At 40.6% G+C, this 19,589-nt stretch overlaps 1 protein-coding gene across 1 annotated transcript; it reads right to left on the minus strand.

Annotated features, from left to right (window-relative positions):
- Positions 1-1,421: 1,421 nt before the first annotated feature.
- On the minus strand, positions 1,422-16,738 carry ELF5 (E74 like ETS transcription factor 5). The gene is given in 8 exon segments (XM_031553495.1): positions 1,422-3,572; positions 4,141-4,336; positions 5,585-5,731; positions 6,011-6,061; positions 7,116-7,232; positions 7,235-7,348; positions 13,061-13,187; positions 16,591-16,738. Coding segments are annotated over 7 exon segments (846 nt in total). The 5' UTR covers positions 13,185-13,187; positions 16,591-16,738; the 3' UTR covers positions 1,422-3,475.
- Positions 16,739-19,589: the final 2,851 nt, after the last annotated feature.

Consider the following 19,589-nt stretch of genomic DNA (forward strand, 5'->3'; position numbering starts at 1 on the left):
GTCTAACTTAGATGTTGCTGGAGAGTGACAAATTCTGCCATTTCATGCAGATAGTCAGGATTTCTCTTGAGAAGCTGTGATTCATCTTAAATGATACTTTGCAAGTTAATCCCTTGTGACAAAGGTGGTGCGCAGAATGACATGCTTTCTGAAGATACAATGATCCTGTGCAATGCTTGTGCCTGCCTTAGAGGGAGCTCCCTTTTCACAACTTAGAATGATATTAGGTAGGCTTCAGAATGTAAAAGGTGGTGTATTTTTTGGCTGAGAGCCTTAGTAACAATACTAGGTTCTAATTCTTTCTGAATAAAATGGCTTTTGCAATCTCTTTGGAGATTTGAAAAATGGACATTTGCACTGGCATTGCAAATGTCAATAGGTGAACAGTTTCCATGTGTAACCATTTAGGATGTTGATTCTGTTGCCTGTTGATACCTTCAGTGGCACAGGAAGGCAATGTATGAAAAATAGTGTTGTATGTTTCTCTGCTCTGCATTAGTTTTAGAAATATATGTGTTATCTGCCTTGGAAGAAGTGTATTAAATTGCCTTGCTGTTTCTATACTGCATTCACGAACGTAAAGGAACAGCTAGGCAACCTTTATTCCTGGCTGAAGTCGCCTACAGATTCTGTTGGATAATGGATCATCACAGTGCCATTAGAGTTACAACACTAACAATTTACAGTAGTTGACCCTTTTTAAAACTTTCAGATTTTTATCAGATTGTTTCTAAGCTATGCTTAAACAGGCCACTCCCTTCCAAAGTGTTCTGCACCATGTGCTCGGACTTGTAGTTAATATCTGAAATAGCCTTTTGCTCTTTGCTATATCTGCACTGCTTTGATTGGCTGCACAAGGGGGAGGTTGAGTTAGTTGATGGATTAGATTTTGGGGCTGGCATTATCTTGTCTTCTGAATTTCCATTTCTAGCAGAGCTAGAGTCGTTTATATGTTTTTGAGCTGACTGATCCTGCCTGACCTCCCCTTATGGTGATCCTCACCAAGGCACCAGTGACTGCCCAGTCCCAGTTATCCTTGTCCCTGCAGCCATCAGGGCTGGATCTCATCCTGGGCCTGGCGCCAGGGAGGTGCCCGGTGCTCCTGATCCACGCCTGGAAGTTATGGGACAGGCCCAGGCTACAAGATCCTGTCTCCATGGAGTGATTCTGGGAACTCTTGGAATGAGTTATGGAAACATGAAAGGAAGAAAGGCATGCATCTTCATTCATGTTGTTAACAAGTTGCAGTGGGCAGGAAACTCTACAAATCTAGGAGGAGGTATTTTACAGTTCACATTTTAAGAACATCTCTACAATAAATCTTCATCCCTGGATGTATTTAAAAACCATTTGGATGTGGTGCTAAGGGACATGATTTAGAAGAGGGTTGTTAGAGTTAGGGTAGTATGGTTAGGTTGTAGTTGGACTCGATGATCTTTTAAGTCTTTTTCCAACCTGAGCAATTCTATGATTTGTAATTGGACTGGGGCCTAAAGGCTTGTTGATCTCCTTTGGACGTGGCACAAGAGGGCCACCTGGCTGTGTTTTGCAGGTAATGGTGGTGGAATGTTGGTAATTCCTGCTAGTTTTAAAGAGTTTGAAAGCTTGATTTATTTATTTATTTTTGTTAGAAGCCTAAACAGAATATTTGTACTATATTTTACTACCTAAATTACACAGGTGTTAGATATATTTGAAAATCTACATCCCTCAGTTCTACATCTTGTCATAGTCTGAGATATGTTTCCATGTCAAGTTTAGTGCCTTGTTTTGGTTGTGACTGATGATTTTTCCTTCAGACAAGTTGCTTTCCCGTATTATGAAAGAGGCAGCTGTAATAAATGTTGAGCATTTTTTCACAGCGTGCCCTTTATGCTGTGTTTATATCCCTAAGGAATTTATTTCCCAGAAAGATTATCTGTAGCTGCTATGCAGATAAAAACAAACAAATGGCTGAAAAATAGGAGAAAGAGGAGTCTTTCCAAACAAATACGCGTAATTTCTGGAAGAAACCTCATTGGTAGTCATCTCTAATGTGAATTTTGCAGGCTGTTGGTAGTGCTGGGGCATGATCTAGGTTCTGAAGTCAGTAACCACTATCCTCCATCCCAGTTGCTGACCATGTAATCCCATGTAGTGCAGTGCCTGGAATGGGGGTTGCTGCAGCTGTTCTTGGTTTGATAATCCCAATTCTTACAACAGACACTTGCCATGAAAGCTAATTCCTATTGCAAATAATACCATGGTTTTCTGAGTTGCAAGAAAAAGGCTTCAGGATTAAGGAAGTCCTCAGTGACCTGGGATTATGAAGAGTAATGTGTGCAGAGTTGTCCATTGGAAAAGAGAGTTTAGAAGCCCATTGAACTTCCCTGAATGCCACTTGGGGTAAGCCTAAAGCAGTCGATACATTTACAGTTGTTGCTTAAATTTATTATATTGAAGAAGCAAACCTTGTAAAACTACAGAATAGTTATGATACTTTCAAAAACCGCAACTGAATTCTCACATACCGCCTTCCATTCTAACAAATTTGCTTATTGTAGGGTTGATCAATGGAGCAGCTGAGGGCACACACCACAAGTTAATTTTGCTGGTATATGTACAACATTGTGTCGTAAGCTGCTCTGAAGTGTTCAACTGATGTCTGCATAGATGTGGGCAAAAGCTCTTTAGAAACCTCTCCACAAATATTCATTTACATTTCAAAACTTATCTACTTCAGCAAATTCTTGTACTCTATCCAGAACTGCTTCTTCCTAATGCAGAAGTAACTTGAATTCACCTTCATGGAAAAAAAAAATAAAAAAAAAAAATCAAATGCATCAAGCGTGTGTTGTTCTATATCTTTGCACAGACGGAATTACTAGCTAAAGGTAGTAATTACTTGATGCATATATTTCAGAATTGAGATTGATTTTTTGTTAACTATGTTGCCTGACTGGACATATTAAATCCAGGCACATAGGGGAGAGTAGACTGTACGTTTTAGACAACACATGGATTTCTGTCATATCTGAGAAATGCAGTGATTTAGAGTGGAATGGATCAGAAGAGTGTTTTCCTCATCAAATGGAAAAGAAGCTTTTCTACATTCTTTAGAAATACTGTAACATGACTGGGAAATGTCTCTAAATATTCCCCTTTAAATGGCAGCAAAACAGGAAGGAATTTCATACTGGTCAGTGACATTATTGGCTGAGGCAGGGAGACAGGCAGGATTTAATTGTCACTTGAACAGCAGATAAAGATATTCCTAAAGACTTCCTAGCAGAAGTGCTTGGCAGAAACGACTCCAAAATTCAAGTGCTTTTTTTGATGCTGTAGCCTGTCTCCTGTAGCAGACTCCAATGAATTAGTCCAGATGGGCTGAGGAAAGAAAGGGAGGGGAAAGCCTCTCTCTCAAGTGTCCACTGCAGCTGGACCATCCAGACTGTGGCATGTTTTGTGACGGTCATGTGTGGAAGCACTGAGCAGTTCATATCTTGTTCTCCTGCCACCCATGGGCATTCTTCCCAAACTTGTACACCAGCCTTCTGTCTACTCGTTCCAAAATGCCTGTTTTATAATAGTATCTGCAGGGAAAATAAACAAAAAAGCAATGGAGCAAATAGTAGTAGAACTCAGATTACAGGAGTTCTTTACATAGACATCGCAGCCAGAGAATAGAATAGGAGTCAGGGAACCCTTTCCAGTCTCCCTTTCCATTAAATTGCTTTGTTGTGACTTAAAAGAGCGTTCAGCTTTCCCAGGTGCCTTGGATTATACCTTCCACTGTTTGAAAATTACAAGGAATACAAAGCCTTTTTGTTAGTTGTATTTTTAACTAAGATTACCACAATTCAGCAGAAACTGCCTATGTTTCTGCTGGAATAAAAAGGGTCATTTTGCAGATATAGTCCAAGTTCTCAGCTGAGTTAATGTGATAGCTTTGTTGCAATCAGTAGTTGGCTGCACCACTCTACCTCTAGCCCTATGATCCTATGTGAAACAAAGGAGACTGAGTGCTCTCTTGTGGCCCATAGAAGAAACAGGAAGTACCAATCCCTGTCTGCCCATTGTAAGTTTTCAGGATAGTAATGAGAAACGGATGTTCAGGCAGAAGTCAAGTGAGGTGCAGGACCCTTCCTCCAATTAACTCACCGAAGTGCTCTGCTCAATTTTTCGTATGTCATTCTGTCATTTTTCTTCCTTTGTCCCCACATCTTTGCCAGAGCTTCTGATTTGACAACTCGAAAAATGCCTTGTCCCCTGTCCTCCCACTCCAGAATGCCACTGTTTTCTTCAGGAGAAAGGAGGAGGTCTCTTACAAATTCCCACAGATGTGAACTCTGCAGGTCTTGAACAGGAAGAAGACAGCTATTCAGTAGATGTTTTCTTACTCAGGCAGAATTCTATTTACTTTTGTCACCAGCTAGTTATTCTTGTCTGTTTGCACTTATTTCAATTCAACTCTCAAAATGTTAGTGTCTTGCCTCTCTATAAATGGAATTAGGGGGGAAATAAGAAGTGCTCCAGAAAATATCAGTTAAGGGCTTTATAAATATCGATGGTGCTAGAATCTGTTTTCTACTCCAGGAATTTTACTGTAGAACAGCTATATTTATTTCATTCACTTATCATTGACAACTTTAACACAGGGTTTAAATTGGTGCTTTTAACAAATCTTTCATGTTCATCTCAAGTGTTTCAAGGGAAAAATTGTAACAAAGACTGGGTTGGCTAAAGCTGATATAATGAGTGCCAGGTTTCCCAGCGCTGGTAGACTGTTTTTTTTCCTAATGTTTCACCTAGCTCAGAGATGTGTTTGTGCACCAGATGTCCCACAAATAATGGGACTCTAGCTAAAAAAAACAAACAAACAAAACAGAAAAGAAAAAAGAAAATGCAGGTGTAGCTATTGCCTTAGCTTAAGATTAGAATCATAGGATCACCAAAGCTGGAAAAGACCTCCAAGATCATCCAGCTCAACCATTCACCAATATTTCCTCATTAAACCATGTCCCTTTCTACAACATCTAAGCTTTTCTTGAACACCTTCTGGGACAGTGATTCAACCACCTCCCTGGGCAGCCTGTGCCACTGCCTGACCGCTTTTTCAGAGAAGAAATTTTTCCTAAAATCCAATTAGCTAGATGCTAATTAACTGACGAATGACTGAATGTTGGATCCCAACGTTGACCCCAAGCATTTAAAAATAATGAGTAAGCCCCCTCCAAAGTCCTGAGAGCAACATAAGAATAATGAAAGTTATAATAATATCTGAGGTTTCTTATTTGGTTCTCTGCATTTACAATCTTCATGTTATTTTCAGATTGTTTTCCAGTCATTCTGCTGCTAGAAGCACTGGCCAGAAGCACTTTAAACATGTAAATAGAAAAAGAAATGTGGCTTTAAGAAAAATGCCAAGTACCTCAAGTCTCATGATAAAATCATAAGAGCTGGCAATGCTTAAAAGCCAAACCTCAGTGAAATTTTACTTATTTGTGGTATCATTAAGGTTTCTTTTGATAACCACATGGAGCTGAAGAGTTAGAACAACGTAGGTTGTGTAATCTTGAATTTTGAGTTTCAGATATGTACTTACTTGTTCTACCATGACTGTGACATTCTTGGCTGCTGATGCCACCTGTCTTCATGCATGCTTTATCTCGCACTGGGACTGAACTGCAGAATAACGTGAGAAGTGAAGAAGGAACTCCTGAGTCTGGTGGCAACTTGGTCAAAAGGTCACCTATGCAAACGCCATGCAACATTAAGTCAAAGAGGGTATGTGAGCTACAACTTTAATAAAACTCCAGCACAAAAGTAAGCGCAAGTGAATAATTAACACAGCTGTGGGGCTTGCAGAAGGGGTATTGGTGAAACCTCGTGAAAGCAATTAACAGTTAAGACCTACAAATTCATTTCATGGGGTAAATAGTAGTGGGATAAAAATAATAAAATAGGGGAATTTCTGTGAAATGCGTTTTCCATTGGATGCAACTTAGTGTGTGTGATCATGTTTACTTACAGTCCTTGCTGGATAACTTTGTTTCTTCTAAGTCGGTAAAAAAGGACATGCCTGTGAAGGTAAAACACAACCCAGTGTTCAGTGCTTTTCTTCAGAAGAGTAACTACTGAAATCAGTGAAATAGTTTTTCAACTTCTCCACTGCTAAATTGATTTATTGTTTCTACTTCTTGATCTGTTTTTATCCTTAACTTTCCTTAGCCTTTGCATCACATCTACTCATGTGTCTCTGCTTCTCTCTCCAAAGATCACTCGCAGCTTCTTTTCAGCTTAGATCACTCCTTCCTCATTTAGTCTCTTGAAAACTATTCCTGCATCCTTCCCCTACCTAACGATCACCTCTACTGCTGGAAACCAGATGTGCACAGGCCTGGAACTCTGTGTTAGCAGGTTTGTGTCACCTTGGTAAGGGAGCCATTACATTCCCAGCACATAAATGAATTCTTTGCACATACCAAGCTGCATTCAGGGAACTTAATCCATGCTGAGCAGTCCAACACACAAAATAAGAAAATGATAGACTTAAGCCTGCTTGTAAAGATGTAGTTGGGTGCATTGCCTGCTACGTTGTGGCAGTCTCGTTACAGGACTGTGTATATTGTGTATATTGCCTTTCCTCACAGGCCTTGACCAATGCATGGGGTGGACGGGCATGGTCTGTTGTATTTAACTTACACTCAGCTGTTCAGTGTCAGCTCTCATAACCTCATCAAACAAAACTGATCTACTTTCTGGGAAGCAGAGCTGTCTTCACTCTGTTGGGTTGCAGGAATAACTGTGTATTATGTCTCTCTGTATCCAGTTTGGATGGAACTCTGGGACTGTGCAGGTTGAGCAGTTTCAGCAGAAAAGCCAAGGATGGAACAGCACTGGAGCCTGCACGAAGGTTTGCGTGGCCCAGGGAGGAACCTGGTGACATGTGGCTGTCCCCATGGCTACATCAAGAGTGGAGGACACAGCTGTAACTGTATCCTTATGTAGGCCAATACCTAAGTGGCCCTCATGTTTTGCTGTTCTTCAGCATGAATCCCACACTTTCTGTTAGCAAAAACTTCACACAAAAAAGCACTGCTTTCTGTTTTGCATTTGGTTTCTGGAACACTCACCCTGCATCCTGATGTTCTGTAAGATGAAATACAAGTATTCACCACAAATGCCTGCAGCATCCAGGAACTCTTCCTGGGTCATGTTGCACAGCTGTAAGCCACTGATATTAAAATGGGAAAAGGAATGCAGTTGGCATCTAGCTTGTACTGGTCACAGCAGAACTGCAGCCATTCGCAGACGTTGTGCTTACTCCAGTGCTCTGGGTGGATGGATGTCCAGAAAGAATCAGCATCTGTAAAATATTTTGCCAGAAAGAGGAACATTGTGATGCAAAGCTCTTCATTTTAATAACCACGTTCCAAGCACAACTGATCCCTCTTCTTTCTTCTGCTATGGTTGCAGACTTCCTTCCTTATTCCGTAAAAAAAACACCAGGCCCTGCGTTGTGCATTTCACTTACTGCTGTTGCCACGCAAATATGCATGCTAATTGTCTTAGGCCTACTGAGAGAAACTGCTTACATGTACAAAGGACAATGTACCTCTCAAAAGCACATAAATAAATTTCAAAAAGATACAAGAAAACTAAAGTAAAGAATTTGTATGAACTTAGCACCGTGTGGTAACAATGAGTGATGCATTCCTGGGCTGAAATAACCTGACATACTCTCTTTCAGTGTTATCTGTGGCAGTTGGGTAAATGTCATATTTTTATCTAAAATGATATTAATGCTATAGATGGAAATACTTTTTGTTATGTTAGAAACTGAAAAATGCATTACTTTTAATACATCTCATTAATTGGCTTTGATTATCTATCCGAATCATTTATTGTATTCCTAGAGTGGCTTAAGAGTAAATAACAGGAGGGCAACAAAATAGCATGTGAATGAGAGTAGTATAACATAAGCAGAGATTATTTAGTTCATTTTCACATCTAACAGCATTGTATTCTTGACTTACATTTCCCACTGTTTTAGTCTGGTCATCCATTTTTCACCATTTTATTTTCAAATGAATCCTGAACATCTGATTTTAGATACTGCGTATATGAAATGGCAATTCAAATTAGGCTATGATAGCACTGTGAGCAAAGTGAATTGTAGCTGTCATTTGTCTAGACAACCAGCTAGTTCAGAGTGCAAAATGATGCAAATAGGCTGGGTGAGTTTCCACAGTAAAATGAATTCCAAGGGCTTGAAATCGTGACAGAATAACTGAAATGTGGATCCTGCTTTCGACGTGGGCTTCTGTTAAATAATTAATACTTCTAATTAGAAGTCCTAAAAGTTTACAGGGGAATTTGTGGTTGCTTTCATGAATCATTCCCAGGCTATAAATATCTTCATCTCTATGCACATATGGAATTAATGTAATACTGAACCTCTGCTGTGACATTCCCGTAAAGCAAAGAGGTGGGCAGAAGATCTGGGTCTAGCTTTTGGGGCCCATTGCTTAAGGATATTTGAATCTGAGATTTTATTCAGCTCCTGATTTAAAAGGGAAATCTGGTGAGCCTGACATTGGGTTGGCTGCTCTAAGCCCTGCAGATGGCATACACCTGGCTATGTCAGAGTCTGGAGGTTTCCTTGGGGGGAATGGGAGTGCTGGAAACACTGGGCTCACAGGGCTTCTGCCAGGAAAAAAAAATTGTTTTAATACCAGGTTTGAGCTCTACAGGAATCTCAACTTTAGAGGCTGCTCAAGAAAAGCAGAAGGCTGAATCGATCTCTTTTGGACCAGGCAGACTATTTTTATTTAATCCTGTGCCAACAGCCTCCAGTCCCCTTAGGAAAACTGGAGCATCCCCAGGTACCCAGCTAGACAGACTGACTGCAGAGGGGCCTTTCCATGGGATCGGGCGCATATCCAGCCTCATGTTTCCTGAGCTGCCCTGTGAGCTTTCTGCCCTTCCATGGGTACAGTGAATTATCTCAGAGTATTGGCCATTGGTCTTGAAAATTTGACTTGACAGTGATCAATATCAGCTTTGCAGGCAGTTCAAATGCCACAGCATGTTTTTTTCATGGACCAGCACTCATCCGGCCTAGTTTCCTCGTTTGTTTTGGCTTTGGAAAGGCTCAGATTTTTTTTTTTTTTGGAGTATTCTAAGGCCCCATGTTAATGTACAGGATGAATGTTCAAAATGTGCTGACACCGAGGTGTAGCATTTGCATGTGCTCTTGCCTTTTAGTTCTTATATCTAGGTTAGACATACAAGGGAGCTTCCCCCTTCTTCCAGGCGATAGACGTGACTGAGGTACCGTGCCACTTTAAACATGCTGCTGGAAGAAAAGATCAGCTGAAGACAAAGGCTCTACGAAAGGATTTCAGGTCTTCTTTTAGAGAAAAAGAAAAGGTCAGGTAGAATTTCATAGCATCATTCCAAAAGTATAAGGCAAAAAGGCACCTGGCAGGAGCTGGGGGCAGGTAGCTCCCTGTGGCAGGGCAGCAGTGTGCCTAAAGCTATGAACAGGGCAACCAGGAGGAGGGTGGTGGGCAGTTGAGAGCGGAGAAGAGATCCTCAGTTCAGATGTTGCCCTTTCCACTGGTTTTAGATGATTTCTACCATATATTCAACTGCACTAATTGTCTTGATAGGTCACTCCTGAAACCTGAATATTTTAAACCCTTTAATGCCGTCCAGTCAGTACCCAGCCCTTGGGAAATGGCATTTGTAAGCATAATCCCACCAGGCTGCAACTGTTGTTTCAGTCAGAAGGCCTGATTCATGTCCTCCAGCTAATGCTGCGCTGTGAAAATGAGTCTCCTGCCTTGCAGGGAATGTGTCTTTATCTGTAGTGGCAAGCAAAGCTGAGGAAGAAATGAAGTCCCAGGTAGGTTCAGCAATGCAGGCCAAGAAAAGTCAGCTGTCCAGGTGTTCCTGGGATGCTCTCGTTTCTGCATGGTAATGGCAAGCCAATGTTGCACATGTGCTTACAATTGGGGAAAATATTTTTATCAGCCATAACAAATATGGGTGGATGCAATAGAGTCTGCTTTTATGTAGCCCAGCTGTAATACAAGGCAGACAGCCCCTGCCTATACCTTTTGGACCACTTTTGTCAGATGGAAAAAATATATCTCATTTAAACATAATGTTTTGATTTTTAGAGGCAGAATTTCCATACATTTTCTGTATTATTTCTGCAGTATTAACACTTCTGTATTATTTTCCAGTACTCAATGATGGAAAATGAGGACAAGAAATGAAAATATCACAATATTTTAGTGTGACAGATTTTAGCTTCCTCCACTTTGTGTATATAAATAAAGATGCCTCTAGAATGTAAATCCTGGTATGTTCTGATTGCCAGAAAGCGAAAATGTAAGAACATTAAGATGACTAATGTGGAAACTGTAAAGGCAGATTAAACTTGTAGTTCTCATAGGAACATGAGGATAGACTGAGACCCAGACCGAAAGCCCCACTAAGCTGGGCTCCTGTCTGTGATCAGGTCTGCAGGAACAATTTCATATTTTCAGGGAAACTATCGGACCTGGACCGGTACATATATATTAATTTGAGTTTGTACATAAAACTGCTAGTGCCCTGTCTGGCACAGGAGCTGAGCCTAGTAATAGCTTTAAATCAGCGATCTGCACCTGACTCTTTCTAGACAGACTTGTCGTCTATTGTTCATCTGAATATATACATATGTTTTATATATATTTATGTATATTAATATACATTTCCATCTGGAATACATTTGAACTTGACCTTACACTTTTTTCCATCAAATAAAAAACAAGTTTTCAGAAAGCGTTGGGATCACAGCCCTGAAGCCTGTTGTTGTGACCAGGAGGCAGCACAGGATGAGTTGTGCTGACCTACATTCTCCTCTGCCTTCAGAGCAAAGTTCTCCTCAAATTGCTGCTCTAGCACTGCTCCTGCACCACTGCAGTAGGCTTTTTTTTTTTCTGTGCTAGACATGTTAAATGTGCTCCTTGGCTACTGTGAAGAAAAGGAAGGAAATAGCAACAGAACTCACAGGTTCTACAAGCTTGATTTAAATTTGATTCAGGAAAGAAATGATTGTAACCATGAGGGGTTTATGGGAAGTCTAAAGGCATCAGAAATTGAGCTATAAAAAACTTGTGAAGGAGGAAATGAAGCTTCCACCATGATCAGAAGATGATAATTATTTCTTCTGTTCAACCTTGCTTGGCAAGAGGGAGTCTGACCTGATTGCTGCACAAAATTCTGCTTCTAGAGTGGAGAGAGCTTTGCACTTAGCTACAAGCAAGGTTTAATTCAACATCATTGCTGCATTGCTGTCCACCTGGGTGAGCTCAGAGCAGCGCAACTGTTGAGTTGCAGAGCTCACACTGATAACAAGGAACAGATGGCTGTAATGGTAGGAATTGTCAAGATGCCTCAGAAGGGCTGCTCTGCCTTCAGCAAATGCTGATCTGCTGATAGCAGAACTTCTTCATAGAGTCATAGAAACACAAAGGTTGGAAAAGACCTCTAAGGTCATCCAGCCCAACCATCCACCTACCACCGATATTGCCCACTAAATCATGTTCCTCAATACCTCTTCTTCACATTTCTTGAATGCCTCCAGGGATGGTGATTCCAACGCCTCCCTGGGCAGCCCTTGGGATTATTTCAATTTCAGTGATTTGATGGATTTTTTTTTTTAAACAACAACAATAAAAAAAAACAACAAGGTTGGATAACAGGCAAGTCTATAATATGAATCAAGGCAAAACTGTGACTGACCCCAAATTAACTTTAAATAGAATAACAATAGACTTTTTAAAACGCATACTTAAATTTTAAAACAGAATACTTTCTGTGATTTCTGTAATGTCTAGTGAATTTTAGAATTTCATTCTAAGTTGGAATGAAAACTAATATTAAAACTATACACATATATAAGTAAAATTTTAATTCCTGCAGGGCTTTAAAGAAGAGCCTTTTAGTTGAAGCAAGATTTATATTCTACCTTATATATCATACGAACATGGAATGGACAAATTTAGCCATATGGAAACAAAGTCCTCAATGGCCATGGATTAGCAGCAACAGAAGCAGTGTGGAAAGTTTTGTTCCTTATTACTCAAACTGTGCCTTAGCAGGAAAGTACTTTTCCATAAGGCCAACACTGTTCTCACTTGAGAGGACAAAATTGGCTTCCTAAGAGAAAAATACTGCATAAAACCATAAATCTTCCCCAAATCTCGCCACAAGGTTGGCTCAGTATTGTAACTAGGTTGTGTTACTTTTCTTTACAGAACTGTTGAATGATTCAGAGAGAGAAGGACTCTTCAGGAACAAATGAATTCCTTTGCAGAGTTGGGATGACCATGTAAGGTGTGCGGCCTGGTGAAGTGCAGGGTCTCCATGTTCACAGTCAGAGAATTGCACACTTAACATTGGCAAATTCTGCAGAGGAGATTTGATGTGTTTCTAGACCCACACAGTTCTCCAATGGCTTTTGAAATCCCAATAATTGGCAGCTACGTGTGTGATCTGGTCATTGACATTCATCACAAATAACTGACTCAGTATATGGCTAAAGTTCTGTATGGTGGAAATGATCTCAGGGACAAATTCTACATTCTAGGCAGATGGGAAAAACAAGGAGTCAAGAATCTGCCTTTGAATTGCTGCCTTTCTCTCCTTGTTGACTGCACTTTCCTTTGAGGGTTCCTTCTTGCATTACGTATATCACCTTGCTAAATGGGGGGAAAACATAATTAAACACAAAACACTATTCTTTCTGTGTGCACCTTGATCTTTTGTAAGCTAGCAGTATGCTTGAGAAAATTAATTGGACCAGAAAAGGTCCCCTGCACATGGCAAGGGGGTTGAAACTAGATGCTTATTATGGTCCTTTTAAACCCAGGCCATTCTATGATTCTAAGAAAAGAGAAAGGTTACAAGAGAGGGCTCAGCCTGTTTGCTACTCAGTTTATCTTGAACTAAATTAAATTCAAATTAACCTTGAGTTATTGAAAATGCACATTCTTTTCAATTTCAGTTTCTATCTACATACCTGTCTGATGGTCACAGGTGGGATAGTCATCTTCAGTTGTCCCAAATATCTCTGTCCAGGACATCAGGGGATCACAAACCATTGTGTTTGACAGAAACGTGCTGGGTGTTACTGAATCCAGCATCACCTTGAGACAGCAACACATTAGTTGAAGATGAAAATGTAATATTAAGAGTGCAATTTTTAAGTAGAGCAGCATTATTTCCTTGCTGTGAATGCATAGATGTGTGATGTACCAATGGCCACCACCTAAATTTCAGTTGAAGCTAATGATCTTTTGAAAACTGCAGTAAGTAAGATGAAGTAAGACATTTAGGAGCAATGCAGCTGATGAAAACACCATAGGTAGACTTGCAGTCAAAATGATTGGAATGACACATTCCTAGGGATTTGAAAATGCAATGTGTACATACAAAAATAAGAGTGACAAATAAACTATTAAACAAATCATAAAATAATTAGAAACATGTAGATGACTTTGACACTATGACTATATGAGATTGGTGGTAAAAGTCCCAATGTATGAGAAAACATCATTCTGGCATAAAGATATTCACTGTGTCTATAACACACTGCCATAAATGTCAGCTAGACTAAAGCATGAGGAGATTAACAAAGTCTGAGGAAAACTAAGAATTTATGTGGAAAATTAGGGAACTATTTCAGATGTTTCATGCTTCAGGGAAGAGGATTCTTACACCAAAAATGAGATGACTGAAGTATAAAGTAGCTGAGAACTGGTGATATTTCATTGAAATGGTAGAGGTTGGTGAAAACATGATCTATGGTAGAAACGAAAGTTGGCACAGAGAATTTGTGGTCCATCCCACTCTTTTCTGCCTATGTCACATACATACACATGAGTTTACACGCATGCAATTTGCAGTTCTTCACGGCCAAGACTCACAGTGCCCAAACCCCCACAGCTTCCCACATGCAGTAGGAAAGGTGATGGTTTGGAAGGCTTGAAGGAAATAATGAAGTGGATTTTAAAAGCACAGTGCCTTATGTCCTAGTTTCCTCTTTGGGAAAGACAGGAATTGTTCCATGGACTAACTGCTGTGAAGACAAAAATGAACCTGATTTGAACTCTTGCCTTTCAGAGTTCAGAAACAACTGCTCAAGACAATTCACTCCTTTTCTTCAGACCTAAGCTGCCTCTGCCTTTCAGAAATAGCGATGGTCCCAATAGGACCCTGTTATTCCTCTGACTGAGTGGTCCATAATGTCATATCTGTTTACAAACCATTTAGAATGTCAAAACAGTGGCTTTTTTTCTATCTGAGTTGCTGCGCAACATAATCCGAACAAAAATGAGCACAAAATGTTTACTCAGATTTTTCTGCAATTGCTTTTGCGCTTAATTGCATTATTGGAATGAGATGATGTTGGCTTACTGTACATACAATTCTGAAATTCGCAGTGTCAGGTAGAATGAACTCAACCATTCTGTACAATGGTGCAAGCATGTTGGCTCAATTGTCTCCTAAAAATGATTTGAGACCTCTAAATTTGAGAAATTTGAGACTTCATGTTACTATCTAATGCAAATGGAAATTACCATTTGCCACAACAGAAAAAAACACTTCTGAGGTTCTTGAAATCAGTGGGATTTTTTTTTATTTTTATTTTTTTGGTAAACTTCAGCAGAATTTCACCACTCATTTATCACCAAGGGGTGGCAGGACAGGCACACGCAGAAGAGCTGGATATGAGCTCATGGAACGGGGAAGAAGGCAAGGAGAACTACGAATCACTGATAACTCACTTCAGTAATGACAGGACAATGCTAGAAAAGTATCTCCATCTGTGCAGTAGGTGATTCCAGTTTAGCTGTGCTAAATTGGAAACATAGGAAAGAAAGAGGTGTCCAGGACACGTGCAGTGACAATGATGTTCCCAACCATTCCCTTGGCAGCCAGCACACTCTATTTTCCTGTGACAGTCATCTCCAAATGGCACAATGATCATCTGGCTGTGAATACACCCTCGTACCAATCCAACAGGCAGAAAGAAAACCCCCAAAGCCAACTCAATTTTGGAAAACTGAATAAAATATCTCTGCAGATAAATGGAGAAATGTGCCTTAAGAATCATTGCTAAGCTAACCTGGAAAAGCGTCTCCCCCATTCTCAACTCTGGTCTGCCCATAAATAAGATTTCAATCAGAGACAAGAATATCTGGAATGAAATCCCAGTCCTTCGCAAGACAATTTCCCCTAAAATTCATCAAGGACAGAATTTCACTGTATATTTCTTTTGCTTGTCAGCAGAAAATAATTTCTAACTGACAGTTTCACAAGCTTGCTAGAAATACAAATGAAAAAGATATGAGAGGAAGGTAAGATTGACACATCCTCTTTACAGTAAAAACCATTTATTGGTTGAATTTTTTTAGGCTAGTGCTTTTAGTAGAAAAAGAAGTAGTTGAAAATTAATGGCTTACACAAAAGAATATATTACCTTTGAAGACTAGAATCACTTCTCCATCTGGGTAAGACTTAACCCAGAGAGAAGGATGAAGTTGTTATTGTTTTCATCATCGCTACCCAAACATCAATGACAGATTAGTAGATTCAGTGCCTGGCTTGTGAATTTTCATGATGACTTTTCCAAAATGGAAAGTAGATTTGCACAAGGTGGAATGATACCCGGGATGATGGATGAAGTAGAGAAAGCAAAGTACGGTCTGAAACAGATCCAAAGCCATTGGTTTTAGAAAAGTTCTGAATGAGTCACATGCTTGACTTTGTAGTTCCCTGTGAGGAAAATTATTTATCCAAGCTGGGAAATCAATTCTGTGAGAGGAAGAGCAGCTTCAGCTCCCACTGAGGACTGGGCCTGGGCTCCTGGAAGTGGGGCAGAGCTGCCAGCCTCACATCCAACAGCTTGGCCGTGTGCTGTGACAGGTAGCAAAAGCCATTTAGGAAGGAAAAATCCTGTTTTACCCATATGCAGCTTATATGCAGTTGCTCCTATACAGATCTGTGTACGCTCCAGAAAATAATGTTAATTCTTAACATCACTAACAACGGTAATCTCTTTTCAAATATGTTATGCAAACAGGATGTTGGTTTGGGTCATGTCGAATGACATTTCACTGTTAGCTAGTGCTGCTTAGATACACACATGGGTATCTGCTTAAATCCACTTTTGGGAAACAGAAAGGGGAAGAGTCATTCACTTGTTTAAACAAAAGGGGAGCTTTACAATGTTGGCTTTATCCCAGATAGTGGCTGGTTGGAAGAAGCAATTAATTAGCTGTCACATTGCAAACGTTCTCTTCTGATTTAATGAGACAGGCCTAGATTGTTAATTTATTAAAAAGCATTTGTTGAAGTTCACGCATGTCTCCTCTATTAATTCGTTAAGCCAAAATCAATTGTTTATCATTAAGAAAGGAGGTGATGCGCAATAAGAGTGGCAGGCAGCACATCAGCTGAGTGCCTGATAAATCATCACAACTAAAGCACTTTGGCAGCTGACAGCTCTTTTGAAAACAGCGACTTCAAGAAAGAAATGGAGCTTACTTGCAGGCGGGCGCTTATTCCCGATGCAGCAGCTAAATCCAGAAGCAGTCTTGGGAGCCAGGGGGAGCAGGAGGCAGCAGCAGCGCAGCCCGGTGCTTGGAAATAAAGCCACCTGTGGGACTGTGATATACAGAACACCTTGCAGACAGGTTCGTTTGGTTTTTCAAGTTCTTACACACACCCCTTTTGATGACAGTGATAATATATACTACAACACAGCTGAGGGAATGGGGGAGAAACATTCTCAAGTGCAGAAAGTTTACCTTTATCCTGCATTGTTTTCTTCTCCTCCTCTAAAAAGTGTTGATTTACGTAAGCCTGACTCTTGGACCACCTTAGGCAAACCCCATGTGTTTAAGCACTTGAACTGAGGTGGCATTTTCGCTCTTTCTTTTAATGCCTTAGTACATAAGAATGGTTACTGCATTATATTTAGAGACCTCAAAGCCCAGAGAAGTGGCATTCTCACCACTTCTGACAAAGACCAGGAAAATGACTGGTGAAAATCATGGAGCAAAACACTGACAGCAAGGGAGATAGGACAGTGCTCACCTGATGTCAAGTGACATCTCTACTCTGCACGTAGAATCATTAAGGTTGGAAAAGAGCACTAAGATCATCTACTCCAACCACAAAACCATCTTCACCATGCCTGCTGACCATGTCCCTCTGTGCCACGTCTCCACGGCCCTTGAACACCTCCAGGGATGGTGATTCTACCACTTTCCTGGGCTGGCTGTACCACTGCATAACCATTCCTCCTGAGAAGAAATTTTTCAAAACTGTTTTATATCTCACAGGGCCTGAGATCCCCCAGACCTGCAGGGTTGTAGCCCAGATGAAGCTGCCTTTATGTTGTTACTGACTACCAAATTATGTGAATTTTCATGAGGATGATGCTTGGCATCATTAGAAGCAACAGATCAGAGACACTGACAGTAGAGAGAATGAATTGGAAAATGAAATGAGCACGTCTAATATTAAAAAAACAGTTCTTAATATAAATGAGGATGAGCTTTGGTCAGATCAAAATATTTTCGTGCCCCAGAGCTCCACATTAATTAGTAGTCTCTGGAGGATGCCTGAGTAAATAGCACAAGTTAAAGACTTGCATACATATGACACCTCAGTTCTCCAGAGAAGTGCTGCTTCTAACACTGAGGAGACCTTGTCCTTTATATGCTTAAGGCAGGCTTTGGACTAAGGTTTTCCTATCTTCAGAAATTCCACAGCCACAATTGTCATTCAGGGAGGAGTGGGAGATACTAAATGAGGCAAACACAGACCCATCTGCTTGTAGTATTCCTTTGACTTAGTCTTCTGCTTTTCTTTTAAACTCTTGATCCAAGCTGATGCATTTGCTTGCCTGATTACTGCGGTGTCAGAGAGCTTCCACTCTTGTGTGCATCTCACATTGCTGCATAGTGTGACCCTGCAGAGCAGAGACTGAAACCAGGCACTGCAGTTTGGTGCGGATGCAGGAGCATCTCCATCTCCCCAGTGCAGCAGGGCCATGCACAGGCTCATGGCTCGTGCTGTAATGGGACCGCCAAGGGGCATGATGCACCTGAGGCTCATCATCTTCTGCTACACAGGAACATTGTTCTGCACTTCTGAATTCCCAAGACAGCAGCAGCCTGTGCCATGTGCACTGAACTGCCTGAGCCTCATTGCTCAGACCATGAACAAAGACTTTGCAGGTTTAAAGAAGATTGACTGGGCTCCTGAGAGTAGCAGGAAGAAGTTATTACTGGATTAGCCTGTGACATCATCTTTCACAATTTTTAATAAAAGTGCCACTCACAGAGCTTTGCAGGCTGATCAGAGAAGCGTTGCTGACAAGTGCAAATGGACACTAGGGATTTCCACAGTGAGGCGGTTCTGATTCAAATGCAGCTCAGATTTCCACTGGCTACAATGAACTTCGTTCACAGTCTATTAAGTGATGTTTGTCTCATATTCCCTCAGTTTATGACCCATTATTACTTTTTATCTCTTGTAATCACCTGAGCGACTGCAAAGAGACTTTGACTTGTATTATATAGCTTGGAGAGTGTGCTGGTGAAGCCAGGTTAATAATACTTACCATAAATACTAATCTAGGCTTTTTTCTTTCAGCTACAGCAGTAGAAACTCAAATAACTCCATTTCCTCCACTATGAATTAACGAACACTAAACAATACCGGCTAGCTGCCCTGCCGTAACAGAGATCACCATGAACACATTCCTGTGTAACATGGCCTAATGGTGTGCATCTTGGTCAATATATCTCCCAGACATAGCCCATCCCAGTGAGCTCTGCACTGCCTGTAGAAAAGGGAGATTTCCCTTTGTTGGTTTTCCCTTTGGAGCACCAGTCAAAGCACCAGTCGAAGCACCAGTGAAACGCCAGGTATCAGGGCAAAGGTCTTTATCAGTGAGATCTCAGGATGTCTGAGACCATAATGTCCTCATGTTTTATTCCATCCTGATACAAAACTAATCTGAGTGCCTTTTCCTATAGAATGCTAACTAAATGGGCAAGGTAAAAGGAAGGGCCTCTAGCAGCCTTTTAAGAAAAGAGGCAGCATTAAGGTTATGTGACAACATAACAGAATACATTAGCAAGAAGACCCACCCAAGCAGTCTCTAAAATGAAAGGTAAGTATTAAGTATACATTTATAGGTAACACACACAATGGATGAGATTTCTTGGAACAGCTTGGAGGTCTCTTTTCAAGGGATAATACTTAAAGTACATGCAAATCTCTTTCTTCTTCCAGCTACAGCAGCAGAAAAACTGATTATTAACTCTGTTTTCTCTCTTCAGAACTGACTGGCACCAAACAACTAAATGTATCACATCTTTATGACTGGATGTGTAGATCCTCCAGACAAGAATCATTCCACCTTCCCTGGAATACGCAGAAATTTCTGGGACATCTATCTGGAAATATATTTATTGGAAAAATACATTCTAGTTAACAAAATGATGGACCATGTAAATTAAACCTTTTTT

Source organism: Meleagris gallopavo, chromosome 5 (assembly GCF_000146605.3).
Source record: "Meleagris gallopavo isolate NT-WF06-2002-E0010 breed Aviagen turkey brand Nicholas breeding stock chromosome 5, Turkey_5.1, whole genome shotgun sequence".
NCBI lineage: Eukaryota > Metazoa > Chordata > Aves > Galliformes > Phasianidae > Meleagris > Meleagris gallopavo.